A 22794-nucleotide genomic window follows, 5' to 3' on the forward strand; every position below is an offset into this window, starting at 1 on the left:
GACCAGTAAAGCCGTACAAGGCTGGGAGCAGAAAGGAACCCACGTCGCAGGCCATACAGGCGAGAATACACGGAGAGCTCGGAAACGTGGGCTGTTACTCTATAAGGAGGAGATAGCCAGAAGGAGCGCAGAAAGCACGGTAGGCCTACACCCTCACCCTGACCAGGGCCAATTTCCCCGTTGCTCTCAGACATCCAGGTCCCCTCCTAGCCGGTACTGTTTATGGCTCAGTTTACCTGTTTTAGTAAAGACCCTGGACTGCAACTTGTTGTCTGCGTGCTCCTTGCTCCTCCAGCACTACCGGCACCGGGACTCTCACTACCATCACTCCCACCATCCACCACACTGCCCTGGGGCCGCACTCTTCCCGTGGGGAGTCAAACCATCCCAGCTGCATATATCATCAGCCCCAGCGGTCTGCCCTGCAGCGGCGGTTCCTAATGACCTCAAATCCACGGGTGGCGTAGTCGGACATAATCAATAGCACATAACGGACTACCACTGGCCTGACCACCCTGAGCCACGGAGCCGGGCAGCCACTACTACCCCCATCGTTCCCCTATTGCCTGGATCCGAGTGCCCCACGGCCCAGGGAGCGAGTCAGCTTTGGCGTAGTCGGCAGGATTTCGTGCCCGCAACCACCGGGTACTGCGTGCCTTCAAAAGACTGTCATACCTGCCGTGGTGAAGGTTCCCGCCATCCGGAGCCGTTTCCCGCCATCTTCAGTCGGTTCCCGCCATCTTCAGCTGTTTTCCCGCCATCCGAAGTCGTTTTCCCGCCGTCGGACGCCATCTTCAGGACGCCGCGCGGGAAGAAGAGGGGCGTGGACGCCGAAAGCGCGCGAGACCCGAAGCTCCGCCCCACGCACCGACGCTGCGCAAGGTCCTGGAAGGGAGAGAGAGCGACGCTGACGTCATCAGGACGCGACGCAAGGTCCTCGTCCAGAGCAGCAGCAGCGGAGCCGCGGCCTACAGAAGAGGATCGTCGGAAGGTAGGCCACGCTTAACTAGGGGGGAGGAAGATGTCGGACACAGAGGCACCCACTACCACCAACGCAGCTGCAGCAGCGGTGATGCTCTTTTCCCTGCCCTACATCCCTGGAGCGGCCTGGCTGCCCAAGTACTCAGGGGAGCCCCATGCCCTAACTGACTTTAAGGAAAGGCTGTACAGTTTGTTCCAGGTTTACCCCCTGACAGAGGAACAGAAGGTCAGCATACTAACAGGGCAGTTAACTGGCGCAGCCCAAAGGGAGGTAAAATCATGGCCCACTGAGGAGAAAAGGACTGTGAAGGGTATTCTGGCCCGGCTGCGGGGTACCTTTGACACACGTACCTCCGCTAAGATTAAAATGAGGTTCTATGGATGTAAGCAGCGGGCACAGGACAGCATCAGAGACTATGCCCTAAATCTGCAGGAAGCCTTGAGGGCTATTCAACAAACTGACCCTGGTAGTGTGAAGGAAACGGATAAGCTGCTAGCAGAACAATTCATAGAAGGTCTGCTGTCTAGCGCCCACAGGGCCCAACTGCGCCTCGTGTTCTTTCAGAACCCCGACCTGACCTTTGCCCAATTTAAGGACAGGGCCATAAGGGTGCTCCGTGAATCTGCAACCAGTGGCGCTATAAACCCCCTGCGCCCTGCTCTCACCTACCACCAGGAGGCGGCGCCCTCCTCTATGGACCCCGTGGGGGCTGATGCACAGGCCCTGAACCAAGTCCCGTCGAAAACCTGACCAGGAGCGTCGCGGCGTTGACCAGGATCGTCCAGGCGTTGCAAGTGGACCCGGCGAGACCCATCGAGCTGGCTTCAAGTCCGGAGGATGTCCCATGGCGTGGACAGAGGAGGATCCCGTCATTCCGAGGGAGGCCCACAGACCGCTACGCAGAGGATGGACAGCCCATTTGCCGTCGATGCAACCAGCCCGGACACATTTCCAGGTACTGTAATTTTTAACGGGTCCAACCTGGGGCAGAGGGCCAACCCCCAGGCATAAGATCACCAGGCCCTTACAATTGGCGTAATAAGTACGTTGGGGGGCGCCCGGTTTTACCCGTGGTGCTGGACGGTATCCCCATGAGCGCCTTGCTGGATACTGGGTCGCAAGTAACCACTATCCCTTATGTACGTTTTAAGCAGTATTGGACTGATGCTGATATCACACGGTATCCAGACAGTAACTTGAGCATCATCGCCAGTAATGGCTTACCCGTGCTGCAGATGGGGTTCAAGGAGATGACCATTAAGATTGGTAAAGTTGAACTACCGGCACAGGGAGTGATTATCGTGGACATTGACCGTCGTGAAAGTCACCCTAAAATAACTGTGGGTACTAATGTAATTGAAAATTGTCTTTCAGAGGTAATTGTAATTCTACAACAGGTGGCGGTGAATGCTAGTTCCAGCCAACAGAGAGTCCTCAACAAGGAGATAAAAGCCCTGATGAGACGGCAGCAGGTAGAACTGTCTGGTGGTGAGATCGGTAGCGTAAGACTGAGTGACCCATTCCCCATTTCCATGCCTCGAAAAAGTGAAATGATGATCTGGTGTCGGACTGCAATCGGGTTGAGAGGTAGAGACTACCAAGCCATGGTAGAACCCGTGTACTCAGACAGCAGGCCCACCATTTTGACAGCACGGGGGGTGGTTGATGTCCGTCATGGGAGGGTGCCCATCCGCATCCTCAACATTGGGGAGAGGGAAGTACACTTACCCAGGTACGCTACACTCGCCAAACTGTTTGTCGTCGAACACAAAGTTATCAGGGCCGTGGAACCCTTGCCTCCATCTCCACAGGTGGAGGGTAATGGCTCCCAGAAACAAAAGGAGGACTGGTGCCAGAAACTCCATGTGGGTGCTGACTCCACTCCCCTGCACCAAAAACAAGGAGTCTACCGGGTGGTACAGGAGGACGAGAGAGTCTTTAGTAAGCACCCGCTAGACTTCGGCCGAGTAAAGGGGATAGAACACCACATCCCCACAGGGAGCCACCCACCGATAAAAGAAAGACACAGACCTGTACCCCCTGCACATTATCAGAATGCAAAGGGCATGCTAAGAGAGATGAAAGAAGCTGGGGTCATTAGAGACAGCTGTAGCCCCTGGGCAGCCCCCTTGGTTCTGGTGAAAAAGAAAGACGGCACCATGAGAATGTGCGTCGACTATAGACAAATCAACCGTATCACCCACAAAGACGCATATAGACAAATCAACCGTATCACCCACAAAGACGCATATCCGCTGCCTAGAATAGAGGAGTCTTTAGCCGCACTAAAATCAGCTAACTTCTTTTCTACTTTGGACCTTACTAGCGGGTACTGGCAGGTTCCTGTGGCAGAGGCTGACAAGGAGAAGACCGCCTTCACCACCCCGATGGGACTGAGAGAGTTCAACTGTATGCCTTTCGGGCTCTGCAATGCACCAGGGACCTTCCAGCGGCTGATGGAATGCTGTCTAGGGCACCGAAACTTCGAGACGGTCCTCATTTACCTGGACAACGTGATCGTATATTCAAAGACCTACGAGGACCATCTAAAGCACCTGGCCGAGGTGTTCGAAGCCCTGGCAGGCTACGGCCTGAAGGTGAAACCATCGAAGTGTCACCTGTTGAAACCAAAGGTCCAGTACCTAGGGCACGTGGTAAGCGCGGAAGGAGTGGCCCCCGACCCTGACAAGGTCACGGCAATCAAGAGCTGGCCAAGCCCCTCAAACATCAAAGAGGTGAGACAGTTTCTCGGGTTGGTAGGCTACTACCGAAGGTTCATCCCCGGGTTCACTAAGATGGCAGCTCCTATGCAGGACCTCCTGATCGGACAGTCTAAGTCCAGGAGTCAAAAGCCACCCTTCAAGTGGGATAAACCGGAAGAGGAGTCCTTCCGCCAGTTGAAGATGGCCCTCACGGGGGATGAGATCCTGGCCTACCCTGACTATGGCCAACCTTTTATTCTCCACACAGACGCCAGTAATGTGGGACTGGGAGCCGTACTGTCCCAAAACCAACATGGCAGAGAAAGGGTGATCGCGTACGCCAGCCGGAAGCTGAGGCCCACTGAGAGGAACCCGGAGAATTATAGCTCCTTCAAGCTAGAATTCTTGGCGGTGGTGTGGGCCGTGACGGAACGCTTCAAGCATTACCTGGCCTCCGCAAAGTTCACCGTGTACACGGACAACAACCCGTTGACACACCTGGACAATGCGAGACTGGGTGTGCTGGAACAGCGGTGGATGGCCCGTCTCTCCAACTATGACTTCGTGATCAAGTACCGGGCCGGCAAAACCAATGCCAATGCTGACGCCCTATCGAGGATGCCTCACTTACCTGAAGGTGACGAAGACCCAGAAGAGCTGGAGGAGGTAGAACTCCCCGCGTTTCACCGGTATGGAGCTGCTCAATACTCCCACCGTGTGAAGGAGGAGGATCTAACAACCGTGATGATAAATCCCCTACCTCACCACAGCTGGGCCGAGACCCAAGATAGTGACCCTGCCATCCGCCTGGTGAAAGATCTGCTGACCCAGGAAGATGCCCGCATAGATCCGGATGCTCCAGAGGAAGCCAAGCAGCTATGGAAAGAGAAGAGCAAGCTGTTCCTCTACGAAGGCAAGTTGTGCAGAAGGATTGTCAACCACCGGACGCACGAGCTGACCTGGCAAGTCGTGGTCCCAAGACGGGATGCAGCCATGGTCCTGGGGGCTTACCATGACAGAGCGGGACACTTCGGTTGGAAGAAACTGGAGTTCCTGCTAAGAGGAAGGTTCTTTTGGGTCGGCATGAGAGGAGCTGTAGAAAAGTGGTGCAGAGACTGTGGCCCTTGTCACCTGAGGAGGAAGGACTGCACCAGCCAGAAGACACCCTTAAGGCCCATCATCACCACGCAGCCTCTTGAGCTGGTAGCTCTGGACCACGTCAAATTGGCTCCAAGCCGGTCTGGATACATCTATGCCCTGACAATCGTGGACCACTATTCCCGTTTTCTAGTCGTGGTCCCGGTAAAGGACTTCACAGCCCAAATAGCGGCCAGAGCCTTCCAGCAATATTTCGGCCGTCCACACGGGTATCCGGAACAGGTCCTGACAGACCAGGGTCCAGCGTTCGAGGCTGAAATCTTCCAGGAGTTCTGCAACCTCTATGGCTGTAAGTAGATTCGTACAACGCCTTACCACCCCCAAACCAACGGGATGTGTGAGAAGATGAACAATATAGTCATTGATCTCCTAAAGACGTTGCCCCTGGAGGAACGCAGCCTGTGGCCATAAAAACTGCCGGATCTGATAGACTTATACAATCATATCCCGGTGAATGCTACAAACTGCACCCCGGCTTACCTGATGCGAGCCAGACCAGGTAAGCTGCCCGTAGACCTGGAGATGGGAGTCCTAACACCTGAGGACACCTCCCCGGATGCGGACTGGGATACGGAAAGGCAACTGCAGTACAAGAAGGTACAGGAGAATGTGGAGAAGAGCTTGGCCCAGGTGAGAGAAAGGCAAGAAAGACTCTTCAACCAACACGCCCCTGCTGGTCCCCTAGAACCTGGTGAGCAGGTCCTGAAGCAGAAGAGAAGGCTACATAAGTTGGACGACTAGTGGGAAAGGGAACCCTACACTGTACTGCAGTCTGATCACGACAACCCGAAGGTGTGTGTGATCACCAAGGACGGAGGAGAAACCACTAGTACCGTCTCCAGAGACCACCTCAAAAGATGCCCCGAGCAACTCCGTAGTGCAGAAGAGGATCAGAGTGACCTTGAACCCGCAGAGGACAAGGAAGAAATGATCAGCACCATTCTTGGAGAGTTCCCTCAGTCCTGGACTCGCATAAATGATGCCATAGTGGTACCTGTCCTGCATTTCCTGCAACCAACTGCGCAACAACCTGCACCAGAGCCGGTAGGTGAAGAGGAGCAGGCGGTTCCAGAGGCAGAAGAGCCTGTATCAGCAGCCCAGGAGAGTCAACCCTCTGCTGACAGTGAGCCTGCCATGCCTGCGGTAAGCCAAAGGACCCGCAGACAGCTGCCTGCCCTACCTGTACACCCAGCTGGTAGCTGCACCCCTAACGCTAGTGGGGAAAGCCAAGTCAGTCCACCACCAGACAGTGGGTTAAGGAGGTCAACCAGGAGCACAAAGGGGCAGATACCCACTCGCTGGAAAATATAGAGCGCGCTAAGATTGTAAATGACCCTGTTGCCAAATGTTGAATTGTTTGCAAAGTTACATGCATGTTTGGTAATTCTGTGTATCAGTTTCTTGCAGTTACCGTAAGGACTCACAGGTTATGGACTTTTTATAACTGGGACCTTGTATGGACTGCGTTCGGAGCCTAACCAAGGAATGAACTAAGACTGTGAAGGACTTGGGGTAGGACAGACCCCCACCTGGTTAAGGCTCCCCGTTGTATTGGTGATATGGACACCCGGTCACAGGCCACACTGTGACCTTAAGAACTCAATTTATGCATCGTCTGTCTATTAATGTTTTATGGTTATGCATATTGTCTTTGTTTATTGTTTAGTCCCGGAGTACTAAATTTCACTAGGGGGGAATGTGTCACCCTGGCCTGGATGCCACAAAATGTAATAAAGCTGTGTCTGAGAGCAAGGGGGAGGTTCTCTAGTCAGGGGAACATTAGCATGCAGTACCTCCTGTCTCAGGCCAGTAGGGGGAGCAGGCTGCCCCTATAAAAGCTGGTGCTGGGGGCAGGGTTAGGGAGAACTTGAAGGCCTCTCTCAGGACTGAGACTTGTCCCAGAGCAGAGCAGGGACAGACAGTTGTATTGCACCTAAGAGGAAGTGTGGCAGGAGGAGAGCCACAAGCCAGAGACAAGAGGCGAAGAGAGCCTGTCTTGGCAGATAAAAGACTTACTTTACCAGACTTTGGTGTCTGAGGCTGGGAGGATTCTACATCCTCCAGCAGAGAACCAGTCCGCAAGGGACTGTATATTCCTTGGCCTAAGAAACCTGGAGGCCCTGCCACAACCGAAGGGACCAGTAAAGCCGTACAAGGCTGGGAGCAGAAAGGAAGCCACGTCGCAGGCCATACAGGCGAGAATACACGGAGAGCTCGGAAACGTGGGCTGTTACTCTATAAGGAGGAGATAGCCAGAAGGAGTGCAGAAAGCACGGTAGGCCTACACCCTCACCCTGACCAGGGCCAATTTCCCCGTTGCTCTCAGACATCCAGGTCCCCTCCTAGCCGGGACTGTTTATGGCTCAGTTTACCTGTTTTAGTAAAGACCCTGGACTGCAACTTGTTGTCTGTGTGCTCCTTGCTCCTCCAGCACTACCGGCACCGGGACTCTCACTACCATCACTCCCACCATCCACCACACTGCCCTGGGGCCGCACTCTTCCCGTGGGGAGTCACACCATCCCAGCTGCATATATCATCAGCCCCAGCGGTCTGCCCTGCAGCGGCTGTTCCTAATGACCGCAAATCCACGGGTGGCGTAGTCGGACATAATCAATAGCACATAACGGACTACCACGGGCCTGACCACCCTGAGCCACGGAGCCGGGCAGCCACTACTACCCCCATCGTTCCCCTATTGCCCGGATCCGAGTGCCCCACGGCCCAGGGGGCGAGTCAGTAGCACAGCTAAAGATTGCAAAACTGTGTCTGAACAGACCTCAAGATTTCTGAAACAATTTCCTTAGGACAGACAAGAAAACAAACTCCTCATATCAACTGTCCTGCATGGTGGTGTAGGGGGAGGATGTCGGCTGGTTTTCTAGCCACGGGACCTGGACACCTTGCAGTCATTGAGTTGTCAGTGGAGAAGACTGGGTCAAAATTCCTGCAGAACAAGGCGAAAGATAAAATTATCCAGAAAACCATTGCTGTTAAAGGTGGTTCTACGATCATGGGGTGTACTTAATTTTTCACAGATTGCCTCTGCATTTTGGTGTAGCTTTTGGTAAATATATACTGTAACTGTGTAATTTATCATGTGATGTCCATCTGAAGTTGTATTTATCTAATTTGAACACCTTCTGCAGGAACAGATTTATTGATATTATGTCTAGATACATAAAACAATAGAATTCAAAGAGGGTGTACTTAGTTTTTCTCGTGACTTTCTCTCTCCCCGCATTGACTGCCTCGGCTGCTATCAGTGAGGTTATTAATGGTCATCTGAGAAAGGTTCTTCCGCTGAATGCACTTGGGCAAATCATCAAGATCTGCTGCTGGCAGCTCCTGTGTGATCACCGACCAATGACGTCCCAGATGTGCTCGATGGGAGACAAGTCCGGAGATGCTGCAGCCATGTTAGCATGTTTAAGCCACGCAGGCTGCTCACAGTAGTATAAGCAATTATGGCCTGGCATTGGGATGAAAAATGTGTCTTGAGAGAAGGACCGGTTTGATGTTACCTGGTGAAGGTCTCCTCATGGCGTTGTCCACATGGTCTCATTAAACTAGAAGAATGGCACAAATTGATCCATTCTGTGCTGCAGGTGAAATTAGACATCGGAGCAAGATGGCAAAGGAGTCTGGAAAGGAGGACTGTCCTCTTCAATGATCAGTCTTGTTTGTATTGACATGTACAATGACATCGACAAAACCTTGAACGAGCACAGTTATATCAACCCATAGTTGTGCCTGTGTAAGGAGGAGCGCTGGGTTTGAAACCTCCTTCATAGTCAAGATGGAGTACTACATTGGGTACCCCAACATGAAATCAAGTGTGTTGTTTATTTGACTTCTTCCAGCGGGGGGCGCTTTACTTGGAATGTTGCAGTATAAATATAGACAACGGTGAGCTTGTCGGCATCCCTGCTGGGAGGAGGGAGAGGAACCATGCAGGGATGCTGGCATTACAAAAATCCACATCTTTCCGCCTTTTGGGCACCACAACAACACCCACCTGTATTCTCAGATTCACTGATTAAATCTAGGCCAGGAGCCATCTCTACACATCAAGATCCCAGCCAAAAGAAGCGCATCCACACTACATAAGTGCCATCAATCAATTCAACAACTTCACTACATGAAGCAAAAGCGGCAACACGGCCAACCAAAGGCATCACCAACATGGCAGAGCAAAAATAAACATATGCATTCCTGATGGAGGCAATCCAGCCCGACACCAAGGCCACTTGATTAGTAAGAGGGTAATGAGAGATCACTTCCACACTCTTACATCTAGTACCATTCACTTCTTTCTGAAGATCAGTGAGTGGAAATGTCATCTGTGTTTAGTTTTTAAAATGTTAATTTTTTTTTAATCTTCTATTTTTTTCCTAATACAAAACTACAAATCACCTGGGAAAAAAAAACCAAAAACAAACAAACAAAAAAAATCTTGCAATTCTCACATCGGCCACTGGGGATTTTTCATACTCTAACTTCCTGTTGTTTCAGGAACTCCACATGTACATTAGTCACAATGGTCAGACCCCGACCCTATCTTTTGTCTAATGAGTGAGTGAAAGGTCATTGTGAAAAGAGGGGGAGCAGGATCAGCTGTGATACGACATATTGTGACTGGTGGATCCTGTGTTATCAGCTGTTTATAGACGAGTTATCAGTCATTGTAATCCTGCCTCTGATGATAGTGAGCTTGCTGAAAGCACTTTCTGTCAGGACAGGAAGTATGAGTCTAAAAAAGCCCAAGTGGCCAGTGTGAAAATTGCAAGATTACAATTTTTTTTTTTTTTAATAAAGATCATGATATAAAAAAACACAAATTTTTCTTTTAAAATACATATTCTTTGTTAGTTCCAAAAATATATTAAAATATAGTAAAAAAAAAAAAAGGGGGGGCAGAGAAAGTCCCTAAAAATTAGTAGGTTTCCATTATTAACTTTTACAGTAATTTTCGGGTGGAAGGAATATTATCTAAATTCACATGATTACACACAGCTCCAGATTGGATGGCAAGTTTTAAAGTTTTTGCTCCTTTAGACACTTCTTTTTGCAATAATTGGAAACTAAAATCACGATGCGTCCCGGCTAACATCCAATCTCTTACCCCACAATGGTTGGGAGATGGGAAGGAGAGGAGTAAAATGTTCACTATTTCTTGTCCTTTGGCATACCTGATAAATAGCCCAGTGATATGAGTTACATGAGTGGTGCCATTGTCAGCTGGCACAGGACGGGCATCGTACTCCCCGTTGCAATGACAAACATGGAGGTAAGCCAAAGAGCTTGTCACCAGCAGGGCTCCCACTCGCACGGTGACATCACAGTGAATGAACGTGCTGCGCTTCTCATGGCACTGTGCCCCGGTCTCGAACATCCAGTCACACAGGAAGGTCCAGGAACCTGCCAAGGTGAAAGTTAATAATTCAGATTAATGAAATATTCACAGGGAATCTGTGCTGCAGATGCTGCCGATGCCCTGCAAGACTTTTCAATAGAAATGCTAAACCATGAACATGAAAAATATAAAAATATGCAAAAAAAATGCTGAAAAAAAAAATGTTTTTTCCAATAAACAAAAATATAATGAATTCTTCTATGTGTATTAGAATTTCAGCAATTCTTTTTTGCCACAGCTGACTCTTTCTGTAAGGCGACTGGATGCAGCAGGAGCCCTTCCCCGGTGCTGTGTTAGAAAGAAACATTGAACCCCGCCTTCATCAAAACTATACCCACACTGTCATCAGTCAGACAAAAATGGAAGTGTTCAGATGAAAGGCACCTGTGTGGCCGGAGCGGCAGAAAATCCTGTAGATTTAGAGTCTAGAAATACGACAGAAAAAAAAAAATCTGGTATGCTCCACCCGTTTGTCTCCAACTTAAGGGAGAGGGCTCCCTAAAAAGGAATCAGTCAGCAGGTTTTTGCTATGAAATCTGAGAGCAGCATGATGTAGGGGAAGAGACCCTGATTCCAGCGATGTCACTTACTGAGCTGTGTTTTGTTGTTTCAAGAGAATCAGTGTTTTGTCAGCTGGGGATTATCACTACAGGACTAGGTGTCTCGCGTGCCTCCTGGTCCAATCCCGCCCCCAGCACTGATTAATAGGTTTCTGTGCCTGCCAATCAGTAGTGTGGGCGGGGTTTTACAGAGCATAGCATTCAGAGCTCTGCTAGATCTGCAGTAGAGAAAACTGTGACTCTATCACAACTACTGCACCCAGTAGACTAAGTGATACATCTCTGGAATCAGAGTCTCTGCCCCTACATCATGCTGCTGTCAGATTACAACTCAAAAACCTGGTGACGGATTCCTTATAAAGGGTTATTCTCAATGAAAGTAAGTCCAACGAGCAAACATTTTTTTTATTAAATGTTTATGATATTTTATGATATTTTTTATTATCATTTCAACCGTAGTATAGCCTTCAAGGAGAAACAGGGGTAATTACAACCCCGATAAATTATTATTATATATTGAAGGGGCACTCAACAATGCATCCAGATGTAGCTGAGTTGGGCTCTTTGTGGGACATATGGATTATCGATAGGCAGGTGAGGAATACTGTGTTTTTTTATTTGGAAAATAATAAATGGGTAAAAGAGTGTTTTTTTTATTTAATGTCTTTTACAGGGGACATGAGCTTCAATGGATTAGGCGAAAAGGTGAGTATAACTTTTCTTTTTTCTTTTTATTTCAAATAAAGAAGTCAGTCTCATTATTTCAATTAAAGGACTTTATTCTAAGTGTTTTATTTTTTTACAATCTAACTATGGGATTAGTAATGCGGGCTTGATGTCTGCTGCCATTGCAAAGCTGACATCAACCCCAACCCTATTACCCCACTTGCCACCGCACCATGGCAAGTGGGAAGAACCGGCAAAGTGGCAGAATTGGAGCATCTAATAAATGCAGAGAAAGTAGTGTGAGACCTGTCAAGGTCCACAGAAACTCAGGTCACCCATGAATAAATGGATCCCTATTGCTCAGATGATCTTGTACTAAGGTTTCACCATGAAGAAAACGTGTAAATCCAGCAAACAATAAAAAATCTTCTTCATTTAAAGTCCATTAAAATCCACAAATATTAATAACCTCAGAGGCATTTCTGATTGATGTTCTTATTCATTGCATTGATAACCAGCCATGATAAAGCTGACAGCCCACAGCTGTTGGCTTTGCCTGTGCTGGTTATCAAAAATAAAAGAGACACCAGGTTATCTTTTTTAAAAAAATGTCTTTATAGCACAGGCACTGGCTGATGAATACTCTGAACAGTGTTGCCTGTTCTCGCTGCTATCAGTAGCACTCTCATCAGCCAACACCTGACAGAGCTGCTGGCTCACATGCTGTCATCTGACAGTGTGAGAACCGCAGCTCTCTGACTGGCGGTAATGATGTTACTGTCGATCGGAGCCCATGTTTGCCAGGCTGTCACGCAGATGACAGCGTGCCAAACAACGAATGTTTGGGACCCCCATTCATTTGAATGGGGTTCGGGTTTGAGTTTGTTCTGGTAGCCGAACTGAACTTTTTTTTAAATGATTGTCCGAACCCGTCGGACCCGAACATCCACTGGTGGGACCCCTCTATTTTTGATAACCAGCCAGTATAAAGCTGACAGCTGGTGGTTGCAGCTCGCAGCTGTAGCTTTGCCTGCACTTGTTATCAATAATACAAGAGACCCCACGTCATTTTCTTCTTTTATATATTTATTGCACAGGTGTCGGCTGGTGAATACTCCATTCAGCGGCTCCCGATCTCACTGCTATCAGCAAGACTAGGCGTATGATGATGAGAGTAGTACTCTCATCAGCCGACGCCTGTGACCGGCGGTAACCCTTTTACCGCCAGTCACAGCTGCTGGCTCACAGGCTGTCATCTGTGTGACAGCTGGGAACCGCAGTGCTTTGATCGGCGGTAACAAACTTACTGCCGATTAGAGCTGGTGTTTCCCACTCTGTCATCCAGAATACAGCATGGGAAACACCGGATGTTCGGGCCCCCCATTCTTTTGAATGGGGTCGGGGTTCGAGTTGGGGTACCGTTCTGTTGCCCTAACCAAACTTTTTTTTTTGCCGTTTGGCTAAACCCGATGCACCGCCCATAACTAGTCACAGGCAGTTATTATTTTGCATATCTGTTTCAGTTGTCAAATTTTACATCCATACCCGCCACATTAATACAGCACTCTGTTGCCAGTGACGGATTATTGGATATTTACCTACCTATCATTTCCCATATGTGAATTTTGCTAAAGGGGTTGACTTTTGTTAAAAAATAAGAAAAATACATTTTAAAACTTAAAAATGTAGACAATTTAGTTGTGCATGTCTGATTTTGCACACCTATTTTACTAGAACAATTTGACATCTGTACATATCACACCTATAGTGCAGCCTGCTGCCACATTTTGCAACTGCACGTGTATGTACCAACCCAGCATTTTTTTTTTTTTTTTTTACAAGGGTTGGATAATTGGGGTTGAAGAGATTGTGAGATGTTAATTATTGTGTTGTTCAAAATGTATGATAAAAAAAATGAGTAATAATGTCAATGAATCGGGTAGTGTAAAATTAAAAAAAACACACCACGGCTCAGAGTATGGGAGCCGCTAGCATCAGCAAAAGCACAATCACCACTGGCACCAGCCATCCAGGCAATATTGCTATGTAATGCAGGCCACAATTGGCCTCCTTTGCCTCCGGGAAGCATATCAGTGTGGAGAAAGATTGTTATACAAAATATTACACATCATTTCAGTTAAACCAGACTAATGTTACCTCTGACAGCAACACTGTCAGTTTGAATCGATAGTCTCCAAAGAACAGGGTGACTGATTACCAATGACTAAGAGTGATAATTTTTGGACAGTTTTTTTAATTAAGAAAAACATTTAAAGTCTGTCAGTGCTCTTTTATGAAATGTGCTGTTGGTCACTTCCAGTTGGAATCTGTTTTTATGCTGAAGTCTCTATGACATTACTAAGGCAGTGTTTTTGTTAAAGAGCTTGAATGTGTTTGGATACAGTCCTAGGAAACTTCAGAGTGCTACACTCGTAATTTCAGGGCATTTAGAGTTTTTTCAGTATCGTGGGGAATCAATTTGCTGCACAGCTCTTATGGGCAGGGACCTCTCTCCCGTAGAGTGTCAGCTCTAATGGGCAGGGACCTCTCTCCTGTAGAGTGTCAGCTCTTATAGTCAGGGTCCTCCCTCCTGTAGCGTGTCAGCTCTTATGGGCAGGGAACTCTTTACTGTAGAGTGTCAGTTTTTATGTGCAGGGTCCTTTCTCCTGTAGAGTGTCAGCTCGTATGTGAAGGGTCCTCTCTCCTGTAGAGTGTCAGCTCTTATGGGCAGGGTTCTCTCTCCTGTAGAGTGTTAGCTCTTATGGGAAGTGACCTCTCTCCTGTAGAGTGTCAGCTTTTATGGGCAGGGTCTTCTCTCCTGCAGTATCAGCTTTTATAGGCAGGGAACTCTCTTCTGTAGAGTGTCAGCTCTTATGGGCAGGGAACTCTTTACTGTAGAGTGTCAGCTTTTATGTGCTGGGTCCTTTCTACTGTAGAGTGTCAGCTCTTATGTGTAGGGTCCTCTCTCCTGTAGAATGTCAGCTTTTATGTGCAGGGTCCTCTGTCCTGCAGAGTGTCAGCTCTTATGTGCAGGGTCCTCTCTCCTGTAGAGTGTCAGCTCTTATGGGCAGGGTCCTCTCTCCTGTAGAGTGTCAGCTCTTATGTGCAGGGATCTCTCTCCTGTAGAGTGTCAGCTCTTATGTGCAGGGTCCTCTCTCCTGTAGAGTGTCAGCTCTTATGTGCAGGGTCCTCTCTCCTGTAGAGTGTCAGCTCTTATGTGCAGGGACCACTCTCCTGTAGAGTGTCAGCTCTTATGTGCAGGGACCTCTGTCCTGTAAAGTGTAAGCTCTTATGTGCAGGGTCCTCTCTCCTGTAGAGTGTCAGCTTTTATGTGCAGGGTCCTCTCTCCTGTAGAGTGTCAGCTCTTATGGGAAGTGACCTCTCTCCTGTAGAGTGTCAGCTTTTATGGGTAGGGTTCTCTCTCCTGCAGAGTGTCAGCTCTTATGTGAAGGGTCATCTCTCCTGTAGAGTGTCAGCTTTTATGGGCAGGGTCCTCTGTCCTGTAAAGTGTCAGCTCTTATGTGCAGGGTCCTCTCTCCTGTAGAGTGTCAGCTTTTATGTGCAGGGTCCTCTCTCCTGTAGTGTCAGCTCTTATGGGAAGTGACCTCTCTCCTGTAGAGTGTCAGCTTTTATGGGTAGGGTTCTCTCTCCTGTAGAGTGTCAGCTCTTATGTGAAGGGTCCTCTCTCCTGTAGAGTGTCAGCTCTTATGTGCAGGGTCCGCTCTCCTGTATAGTGTCAGCTCTTATGTGCAGGGTCCTCTCTCCTGTAGAGTGTCAGCTTTTTTATGCAGGATCCTCTCTCCTGTAGAGTGTCAGGTGTTATGGGCAGGGTCCTCTCTCTTTTAGATTGTCAGATCTTATGTGCAGCGTTCACTCTCCTGTAGAGTGTCAGCTTTTATGTGCAGGGTCCTCTCTCCTGTAGAGTGTCAGCTCTTATGTGCAGGGTCCTCTCTCCTGTAGAGTGTCAGCTCTTATGTGCAGGGTCCTCTCTCCTGTAGAGTGTCAGCTCTTATGTGCAGGGTCCTCTCTCCTGTAGAGTGTCAGCTTTTACGTGCAGGGTCCTCTCTCCTGTAGAGTGTCAGCTCTTATGTGTAGGGTCTTCTCTCCTGTAGAGTGTCAGCTCTTATGGGCAGAGTCCTCTCTCCTGTAGAGTGTCAGCTCTTATGTTCAGGGTCCTCTTTCCTGTAGAGTGTCAGCTCTTATGTGCAGGGTCCTCTCTCCTGTAGAGTGTCAGCTCTTATGTGCAGGGTCCTCCCTCCTGTAGCCTGTCAGCTCTTATGGGCAGGGAACTCTTTACTGTAGAGTGTCAGCTTTTATGTGCAGGGTCCTTTCTCCTGTAGAGTGTCAGCTCGTATGTGAAGGGTCCTCTCTCCTGTAGAGTGTCAGCTCTTATGGGCAGGGTCCTCTCTCCTGTAGAGTGTCAGCTCTTATGGGAAGTGACCTCTCTCCTGTAGAGTGTCAGCTTTTATGGGCAGGGTCTTCTCTCCTGTAGTATCAGCTTTTATAGGCAGGGAACTCTCTTCTGTAGAGTGTCAGCTCTTATGGGCAGGGAACTCTTTACTGTAGAGTGTCAGCTTTTATGTGCTGGGTCCTTTCTACTGTAGAGTGTCAGCTCTTATGTGTAGGGTCCTCTCTCCTGTAGAATGTCAGCTTTTATGTGCAGGGTCCTCTGTGCTGCAGAGTGTCAGCTCTTATGTGCAGGGTCCTCTCTCCTCTAGAGCGTCAGCTCTTATGGGCAGGGTCCTCTCTCCTGTAGAGTGTCAGCTCTTATGTGCAGGGATCTCTCTCCTGTAGAGTGTCAGCTCTTATGTGCAGGGTCCTCTCTCCTGTAGAGTGTCAGCTCTTATGTGCAGGGTCCTCTCTCCTGTAGAGTGTCAGCTCTTATGTGCAGGGACCTCTCTCCTGTAGAGTGTCAGCTCTTATGTGCAGGGACCTCTGTCCTGTAAAGTGTCAGCTCTTATGTGCAGGGTCCTCTCTCCTGTAGAGTGTCAGCTTTTATGTGCAGGGTCCTCTGTCCTGTAGAGTGTCAGCTCTTATGGGAAGTGACCTCTCTCCTATAGAGTGTCAGCTTTTATGGGTAGGGTTCTCTCTCCTGTAGAGTGTCAGCTCTTATGTGCAGGGTCCTCTCTCCGGTAGAGTGTCAGCTCTTATGTGCAGGGTCCTCTCTCCTGTAGAGTGTCAGCTCTTATGTGCAGGGATCTCTCTCCTGTAGAGTGTCAGCTCTTATGTGAAGGGTCCTCTCTCCTGTAGAGTGTCAGCTCTTATGTGCAGGGACCTCTGTCCTGTAAAGTGTCAGCTCTTATGTGCAGGGTCCTCTCTCCTGTAGAGTGTCAGCTTTTATGTGCAGGGTCCTCTCTCCTGTAGAGTGTCAGCTCTTATGGGAAGTGACCTCTCTCCTGTAGAGTGTCAGCTTTTATGGGTAGGGTTCTCTCTCCTGTAGAGTGTCAGCTCTTATGTGAAGGGTCCTCTCTCCTGTAGAGTGTCAGCTCTTATGTGCAGGGTCCGCTCTCCTGTAGAGTGTCAGCTCTTATGTGAAGGGTCCTCTCTCCTGTAGAGTGTCAGCTCTTATGTGCAGGGTCCGCTCTCCTGTATAGTGTCAGCTCTTATGTGCAGGGATCTCTCTCCTGTAGAGTGTCAGCTTTTATATGCAGGATCCTCTCTCCTGTAGAGTGTCAGGTGTTATGGGCAGGGTCCTCTCTCTTGTAGATTGTCAGATCTTATGTGCAGGGTTCACTCTCCTGTAGAGTGTCAGCTTTTATGTGCAGGGTCCTCTCTCCTGTAGAGTGTCAGCTCTTATGTGCAGGGTCCTCTCTCCTGTAGAGTGTCAGCTCTTATGTGCAGGGTCCTCTCTCCTGTAGAGTGTCAGCTCTTATGTGCAGGGTTCACTCTCCTGTAGAGTGTCAGCTCTTACGTGCAGGGTCCTCTCTCCTGTAGAGTGTCAGCTCTTATGTTCAGGGTCCTCTCTCCTGTAGAGTGTCAGCTCTTATGCACAGTGACCTCTCTCCTGTAGAGTGTCAGCTCTTATGGGCAGAGTCCTCTCTCCTGTAGAGTGTCAGCTCTTATGTGCAGGGTCCTCTTTCCTGTAGAGTGTCAGTTCTTATGTGCAGGGTCCTCTCTCCTGTAGAGTGTCAGCTCTTATGGGCAGGGTCCTCTCTCCTGTAGAGTGTCAGCTCTTATGTGCAGGGATCTCTCTCCTGTAGAGTGTCAGCTCTTATGGGAAGTGACCTCTCTCCTGTAGAGTGTAAGCTTTTATGGGTAGGGTTCTCTCTCCTGTAGAGTGTCATCTCTTATGGGCAGGGTTCTCTCTCCTGTACATTGTCAGCTCTTATGTGCAGGGTCCGCTCTCCTGTATAGTGTCAGCTCTTATGTGCAGGGTCCTCTCTCCTAAAGAGTGTCAGCTTTTATATGCAGGATCCTCTCTCCTGTAGAGTGTCAGGTGTTATGGGCAGGGTCCTCTCTCTTGTAGATTGTCAGATCTTATGTGCAGGGTTCACTCTCCTGTAGAGTGTCAGCTTTTATGTGCAGGGTCCTCTCTCCTGTAGAGTGTCAGCTCTTATGGGCAGGGTCCTCTCTCCTGTAGAGTGTCAGCTCTTATGTGCAGGGATCACTCTCCTGTAGAGTGTCAGCTCTTATGGGAAGTGACCTCTCTCCTGTAGAGTGTAAGCTTTTATGGGTAGGGTTCTCTCTCCTGTAGAGTGTCAGCTCTTATGTGAAGGGTCCTCTCTCCTGTAGAGTGTCAGCTCTTATGGGCAGGGTTCTCTCTCCTGTACATTGTCAGCTCTTATGTGCAGGGTCCGCTCTCCTGTATAGTGTCAGCTCTTATGTGCAGGGTCCTCTCTCCTGTAGAGTGTCAGCTTTTATATGCAGGATCTTCTCTCCTGTAGAGTGTCAGGTGTTATGGGCAGGGTCCTCTCTCTTGTAGATTGTCAGATCTTATGTGCAGGGTTCACTGTCCTGTAGAGTGTCAGCTCTTATGTGCAGGGTCCTCTCTCCTGTAGAGTGTCAGCTCTTATGTGCAGGGTCCTCTCTCCTGTAGAGTGTCAGCTCTTATGTGCAGGGTTCACTCTCCTGTAGAGTGTCAGCTCTTACGTGCAGGGTCCTCTCTCCTGTAGAGTGTCAGCTCTTATGTGTAGGGTCTTCTCTCCTGTAGAGTGTCAGCTCTTATGGGCAGAGTCCTCTCTCCTGTAGAGTGTCAGCTCTTATGTGCATGGTCCTCTCTCCTGTAGAGTGTCAGCTATTATGTGCATGGTCCTCTCTCCTGTAGAGTGTCAGCTCTTATGGGCAGGGTCCTCCCTCCTGTAGCGTGTCAGCTCTTATGGGCAGGGAACTCTTTACTGTAGAGTGTCAGCTTTTATGTGCAGGGTCTTTTCTCCTGTAGAGTGTCAGCTCGTATGTGAAGGGTCCTCTCTCCTGTAGAGTGTTAGCTCTCATGGGCAGGGTCCTCTCTCCTGTAGAGTGTCAGCTCTTATGGGAAGTGACCTCTCTCCTGTAGAGTGTCAGCTTTTATGGGCAGGGTCTTCTCTCCTGTAGTATCAGCTTTTATAGGCAGGGAACTCTCTTCTGTAGAGTGTCAGCTCTTATGGGCAGGGAACTCTGTACTGTAGAGTGTCAGCTTTTATGTGCTGGGTCCTTTCTACTGTAGAGTGTCAGCTCTTATGTGTAGGGTCCTCTCTCCTGTAGAATGTCAGCTTTTATGTGCAGGGTCCTCTGTCCTGCAGAGTGTCAGCTCTTATGGGCAGGGTCCTCTCTCCTGTAGAGTGTCAGCTCTTATGTGCAGGGTCCTCTCTCCTGTAGAGTGTCAGCTCTTATGGGCAGGGTCCTCTCTCCTGTAGAGTGTCAGCTCTTATGTGCAGGGATCTCTCTCCTGTAGAGTGTCAGCTCTTATGTGCAGGGTCCTCTCTCCTGTAGAGTGTCAGCTCTTATGTGCAGGGTCCTCTCTCCTGTAGAGTGTCAGATCTTATGTGCAGGGACCTCTCTCCTGTAGAGTGTCAGCTCTTATGTGCAGGGACCTCTGTCCTGTAAAGTGTCAGCTCTTATGTGCAGGGTCCTCTCTCCTGTAGAGTGTCAGCTCTTATATGCAGGTTCCTCTCTCCTGCAGAGTGTCAGCTCTTATGTGCAGGGTCCTCTCTCCTGTAGAGTGTCAGTTTTTATGTGCAGGGTCCTCTCTCCTGTAGAGTGTCAGCTCTTATGGGAAGTGACCTCTCTCCTCTAGAGTGTCCGCTTTTATGGGTAGGGTTCTCTCTCCTGTAGAGTGTCAGCTCTTATGTGCAGGGTCCTCTCTCCGGTAGAGTGTCAGCTCTTATGTGCAGGGTCCTCTCTCCTGTAGAGTGTCAGCTCTTATGTGCAGGGATCTCTCTCCTGTAGAGTGTCAGCTCTTATGTGAAGGGTCCTCTCTCCTGTAGAGTGTCAGCTTTTATGGGCAGGGTCCTCTGTCCTGTAAAGTGTCAGCTCTTATGTGCAGGGTCCTCTCTCCTGTAGAGTGTCAGTGTAGCATCGGCGTCTCTGCCCCGTTCTAGGCAGAGACGCCGTCCCTCTCACCTCCCCGCTCCTGGCGCGGCGTCCTCCAGCGCTTCTCTCCCCGCTGCTTCCGGCACGCGCTCCTTCCCCGGCAGTGTGCTTAGGGCGCACGCGCGCGCGCGCTCCCCCTCTCTTAAAGGGACCGCGCGCGCCGTCCTAAGGAGTCCCCGGCCAATTGCCGGAGGACCTCCCATATAAAAGGGACCTCCTCCAAAATGGAGGTGCCCGAGCAATGTTGTAGCACTGTTCACTACTCTGCTTCAGCCCTCAGGTCCCGTTGCCAGTTACCTGCCAGATACCTGCCAGATTCCTGCCAGTCTGCTGTCTAATTCCTGCCTGATATCCTGCTACCTGCCTGCTAGCCTGCGGTCCGACGGTCTGCCTTCCAACTTCTGTCAGTCTGTCTAAGGACCAGCTTGGCCGCTCACCTGGGAGCGCACATCTTCTACCTGCCTGCTTGCCTGAGGTCCGACGGTCTGCCTTCCAACTCCTGTCAGTCTGTCTAAGGACCAGCTTGCCCGCTCACCTGGGAGCGCTCATCTGCTGCCTGTCTGCTAGCCTACCAGGAGGCTCTGCCGTCACGTGCTGTGACCACCCGCCTGTCCAGAGACTCCTGCCCGCTCACCTGGGAGCGCTCATCTGCTACCTGTCTGTTGGTCTTCCTGGAGGCTCCGCCGTCATATGCTGTGACCACCCGTTTATCCAGAGACTCTCGCCTGCTCACCTGGGAGCTCACGTCTATCATCTGCCGCCACAGGTCGTACCAATCCTTTACCCAGAGACTGCCCCTGTCACTTGCCGTGACCTCCTGCCCGTTCATCCAGAGACTGCCCCGGTCACTTGCCGTGACCTCCTGCCCGTTCATCCAGAGACTGCCCCGGTCACTTGCCGTGACCTCCTGCCCGTTCATCCAGAGACTGCCCCGGTCACTTGCCGTGACCTCCTGTCCGTTCATTCAGAGACTGTCCCAGTCACCTGCTGCGACTGCCTGCCCGTCTACCCTGGTCGCCACCCGCTCCCTTACAAGGACCGCCCCCTTGTATAGTAGCTCAGAGGTTCCGCCTCCCAGACCCGTTACAGTTTGCTCGGGCCATGGAACCCGGTGGCACCCAAGCTCCCTCGCTCTCGGACCTGTGTCATGAACTGTCCCGTCAGAGGTCCCAACAGGAGTCCATCCTGGGTCACCTGCGGAATGTCAATTCTCGCCTGGACACTCTGACTGCTCTGCCTGCAACCACCGCCAGTGCCATGACTCGCAATCCGGCAGCTCCACTGCCCACTAATAACATGGTATCCTACCCCGGACCCCGGCTTTCTGCACCTCCTCGTTTCGGAGGCGACTCCGCCCAGGCTCGGGGCTTCATAAATCAGTGCACCCTGCACTTTGAACTCCTGTCTCACCAGTTTAACTCCGACCGGGCCAAAATTGCCTTCATCATGTCCCATCTCACCGGGGAGGCCCTGGCCTGGCTAAATCCTCTATGGGAGAGAGGAGACCCCCTGGTGTCCGACTTGCCTGCCTTTCTCACGGCTTTCCGGAAAGTCTTCGACGAACCCGGACGGAAGACCTCATCCGCATCATCTCTGCTACGCCTCCGTCAGGGAAGTCTCACCGTGGGCCAATATGCCATACGGTTCCGTACCCTTGCCTCGGAGCTGGCCTGGGATAATGACGCTCTGGTTTCCGTCTTCTGGGAGGGTCTGTCCGGCCGTATTAAAGATGAACTTGCCGGTCGGGACATTCCTACCACTCTCGATGACCTTATAACTCTTGCCACCCGGATTGACCTGCGGTTCCAGGAGCGTGCCAAAGAGGTCACCCGTGAGAGGAGGGTTCCATGTCTAGCTCCTACTTTTCAGAAACCCGTCACTCCCTCCGTCTCTCCTCAGCTACACTCTCCTGAGCCTATGCAGGTCGACCAGACCAAGATGGTCGGTTCTCGCCAAGAATCTCGCCGAGCCGAGGGAAGCTGTTTCTATTGTGGCAGTATGAAGCACTTCATCCGTTCCTGCCCGGAAAAACCGGGAAATGCCAGTGTCTAGGACCACTCGGAGAGGTCGTCCTAGACAAAAGTAAGCCCTCTCCGTCTCTGACCTTACCGGTCTCTATTGCTTGGGGAGAAAACCGTCTCTTTGAACTCGCCCATCTGGATTCTGGAGCTGCTGGAAACCTCATCTCCCAGTCTCTGGTAGAGAGATACCATATTCCCACCAAGTCCTTGGCTGAACCATTGTCAGTCGCCTCCGTGGATGGAAGACTTCACTCGGAGACCATCCTGCTCGTCACCAAACCCATAACCCTGCAGGTGGGAATGCTGCACTCTGAGGAGATCTCATTCCATGTGCTGTCCGGACTTTCTCACTCCCTGTTGCTAGGTCTACCTTGGCTCCAGACACATGAACCCGTATTGAACTGGCGGTCCGGTGAAGTACTCCGATGGGGTCCTGACTGCCATAGGACCTGCCTGGTCCCGGTCCGTCCACTTCGCCCTCAGCCTACTCCAGCTAACTTACCTGGTCTCCCGGCTCCCTACTGGCCCTATGCGGACGTCTTCGGTAAGAAGGAAGCTGAGACGTTGCCACCCCATAGGCCATACGATTGCCCGATCGACCTGGTACCTGGCACCACTCCTCCCCGTGGGCGTATCTACCCATTGTCTGCAGCCGAGACCCGAGCCATGTCTGAGTACATTGAAGAGAATCTGGCTAGGGGATTTATCCGAAAATCTACCTCCCCGGCTGGAGCCGGATTCTTCTTTGTCAAAAAGAAAGATGGCTCGCTACGTCCCTGTA

At 50.4% G+C, this 22794-nt stretch overlaps 1 protein-coding gene across 3 annotated transcripts in view; it reads right to left on the reverse strand.

Annotated features, from left to right (window-relative positions):
• Positions 1–22794, reverse strand: part of PKHD1 (PKHD1 ciliary IPT domain containing fibrocystin/polyductin) — a 1008258-nt gene that overhangs the window by 800592 nt on the left and 184872 nt on the right. For all 3 annotated transcript variants that reach the window (XM_073674041.1, XM_073674039.1, XM_073674040.1), the window contains one exon: positions 10035–10263. In XM_073674041.1, the coding sequence (XP_073530142.1) occupies positions 10035–10263 (229 nt within the window). The remainder of the gene's footprint in view (positions 1–10034; positions 10264–22794) is intronic.

Source organism: Phyllobates terribilis, unplaced genomic scaffold, assembly GCF_046119375.1.
Source record: "Phyllobates terribilis strain yellow unplaced genomic scaffold, ASM4611937v1 Scaffold_3__8_contigs__length_932513732, whole genome shotgun sequence".
NCBI lineage: Eukaryota > Metazoa > Chordata > Amphibia > Anura > Dendrobatidae > Phyllobates > Phyllobates terribilis.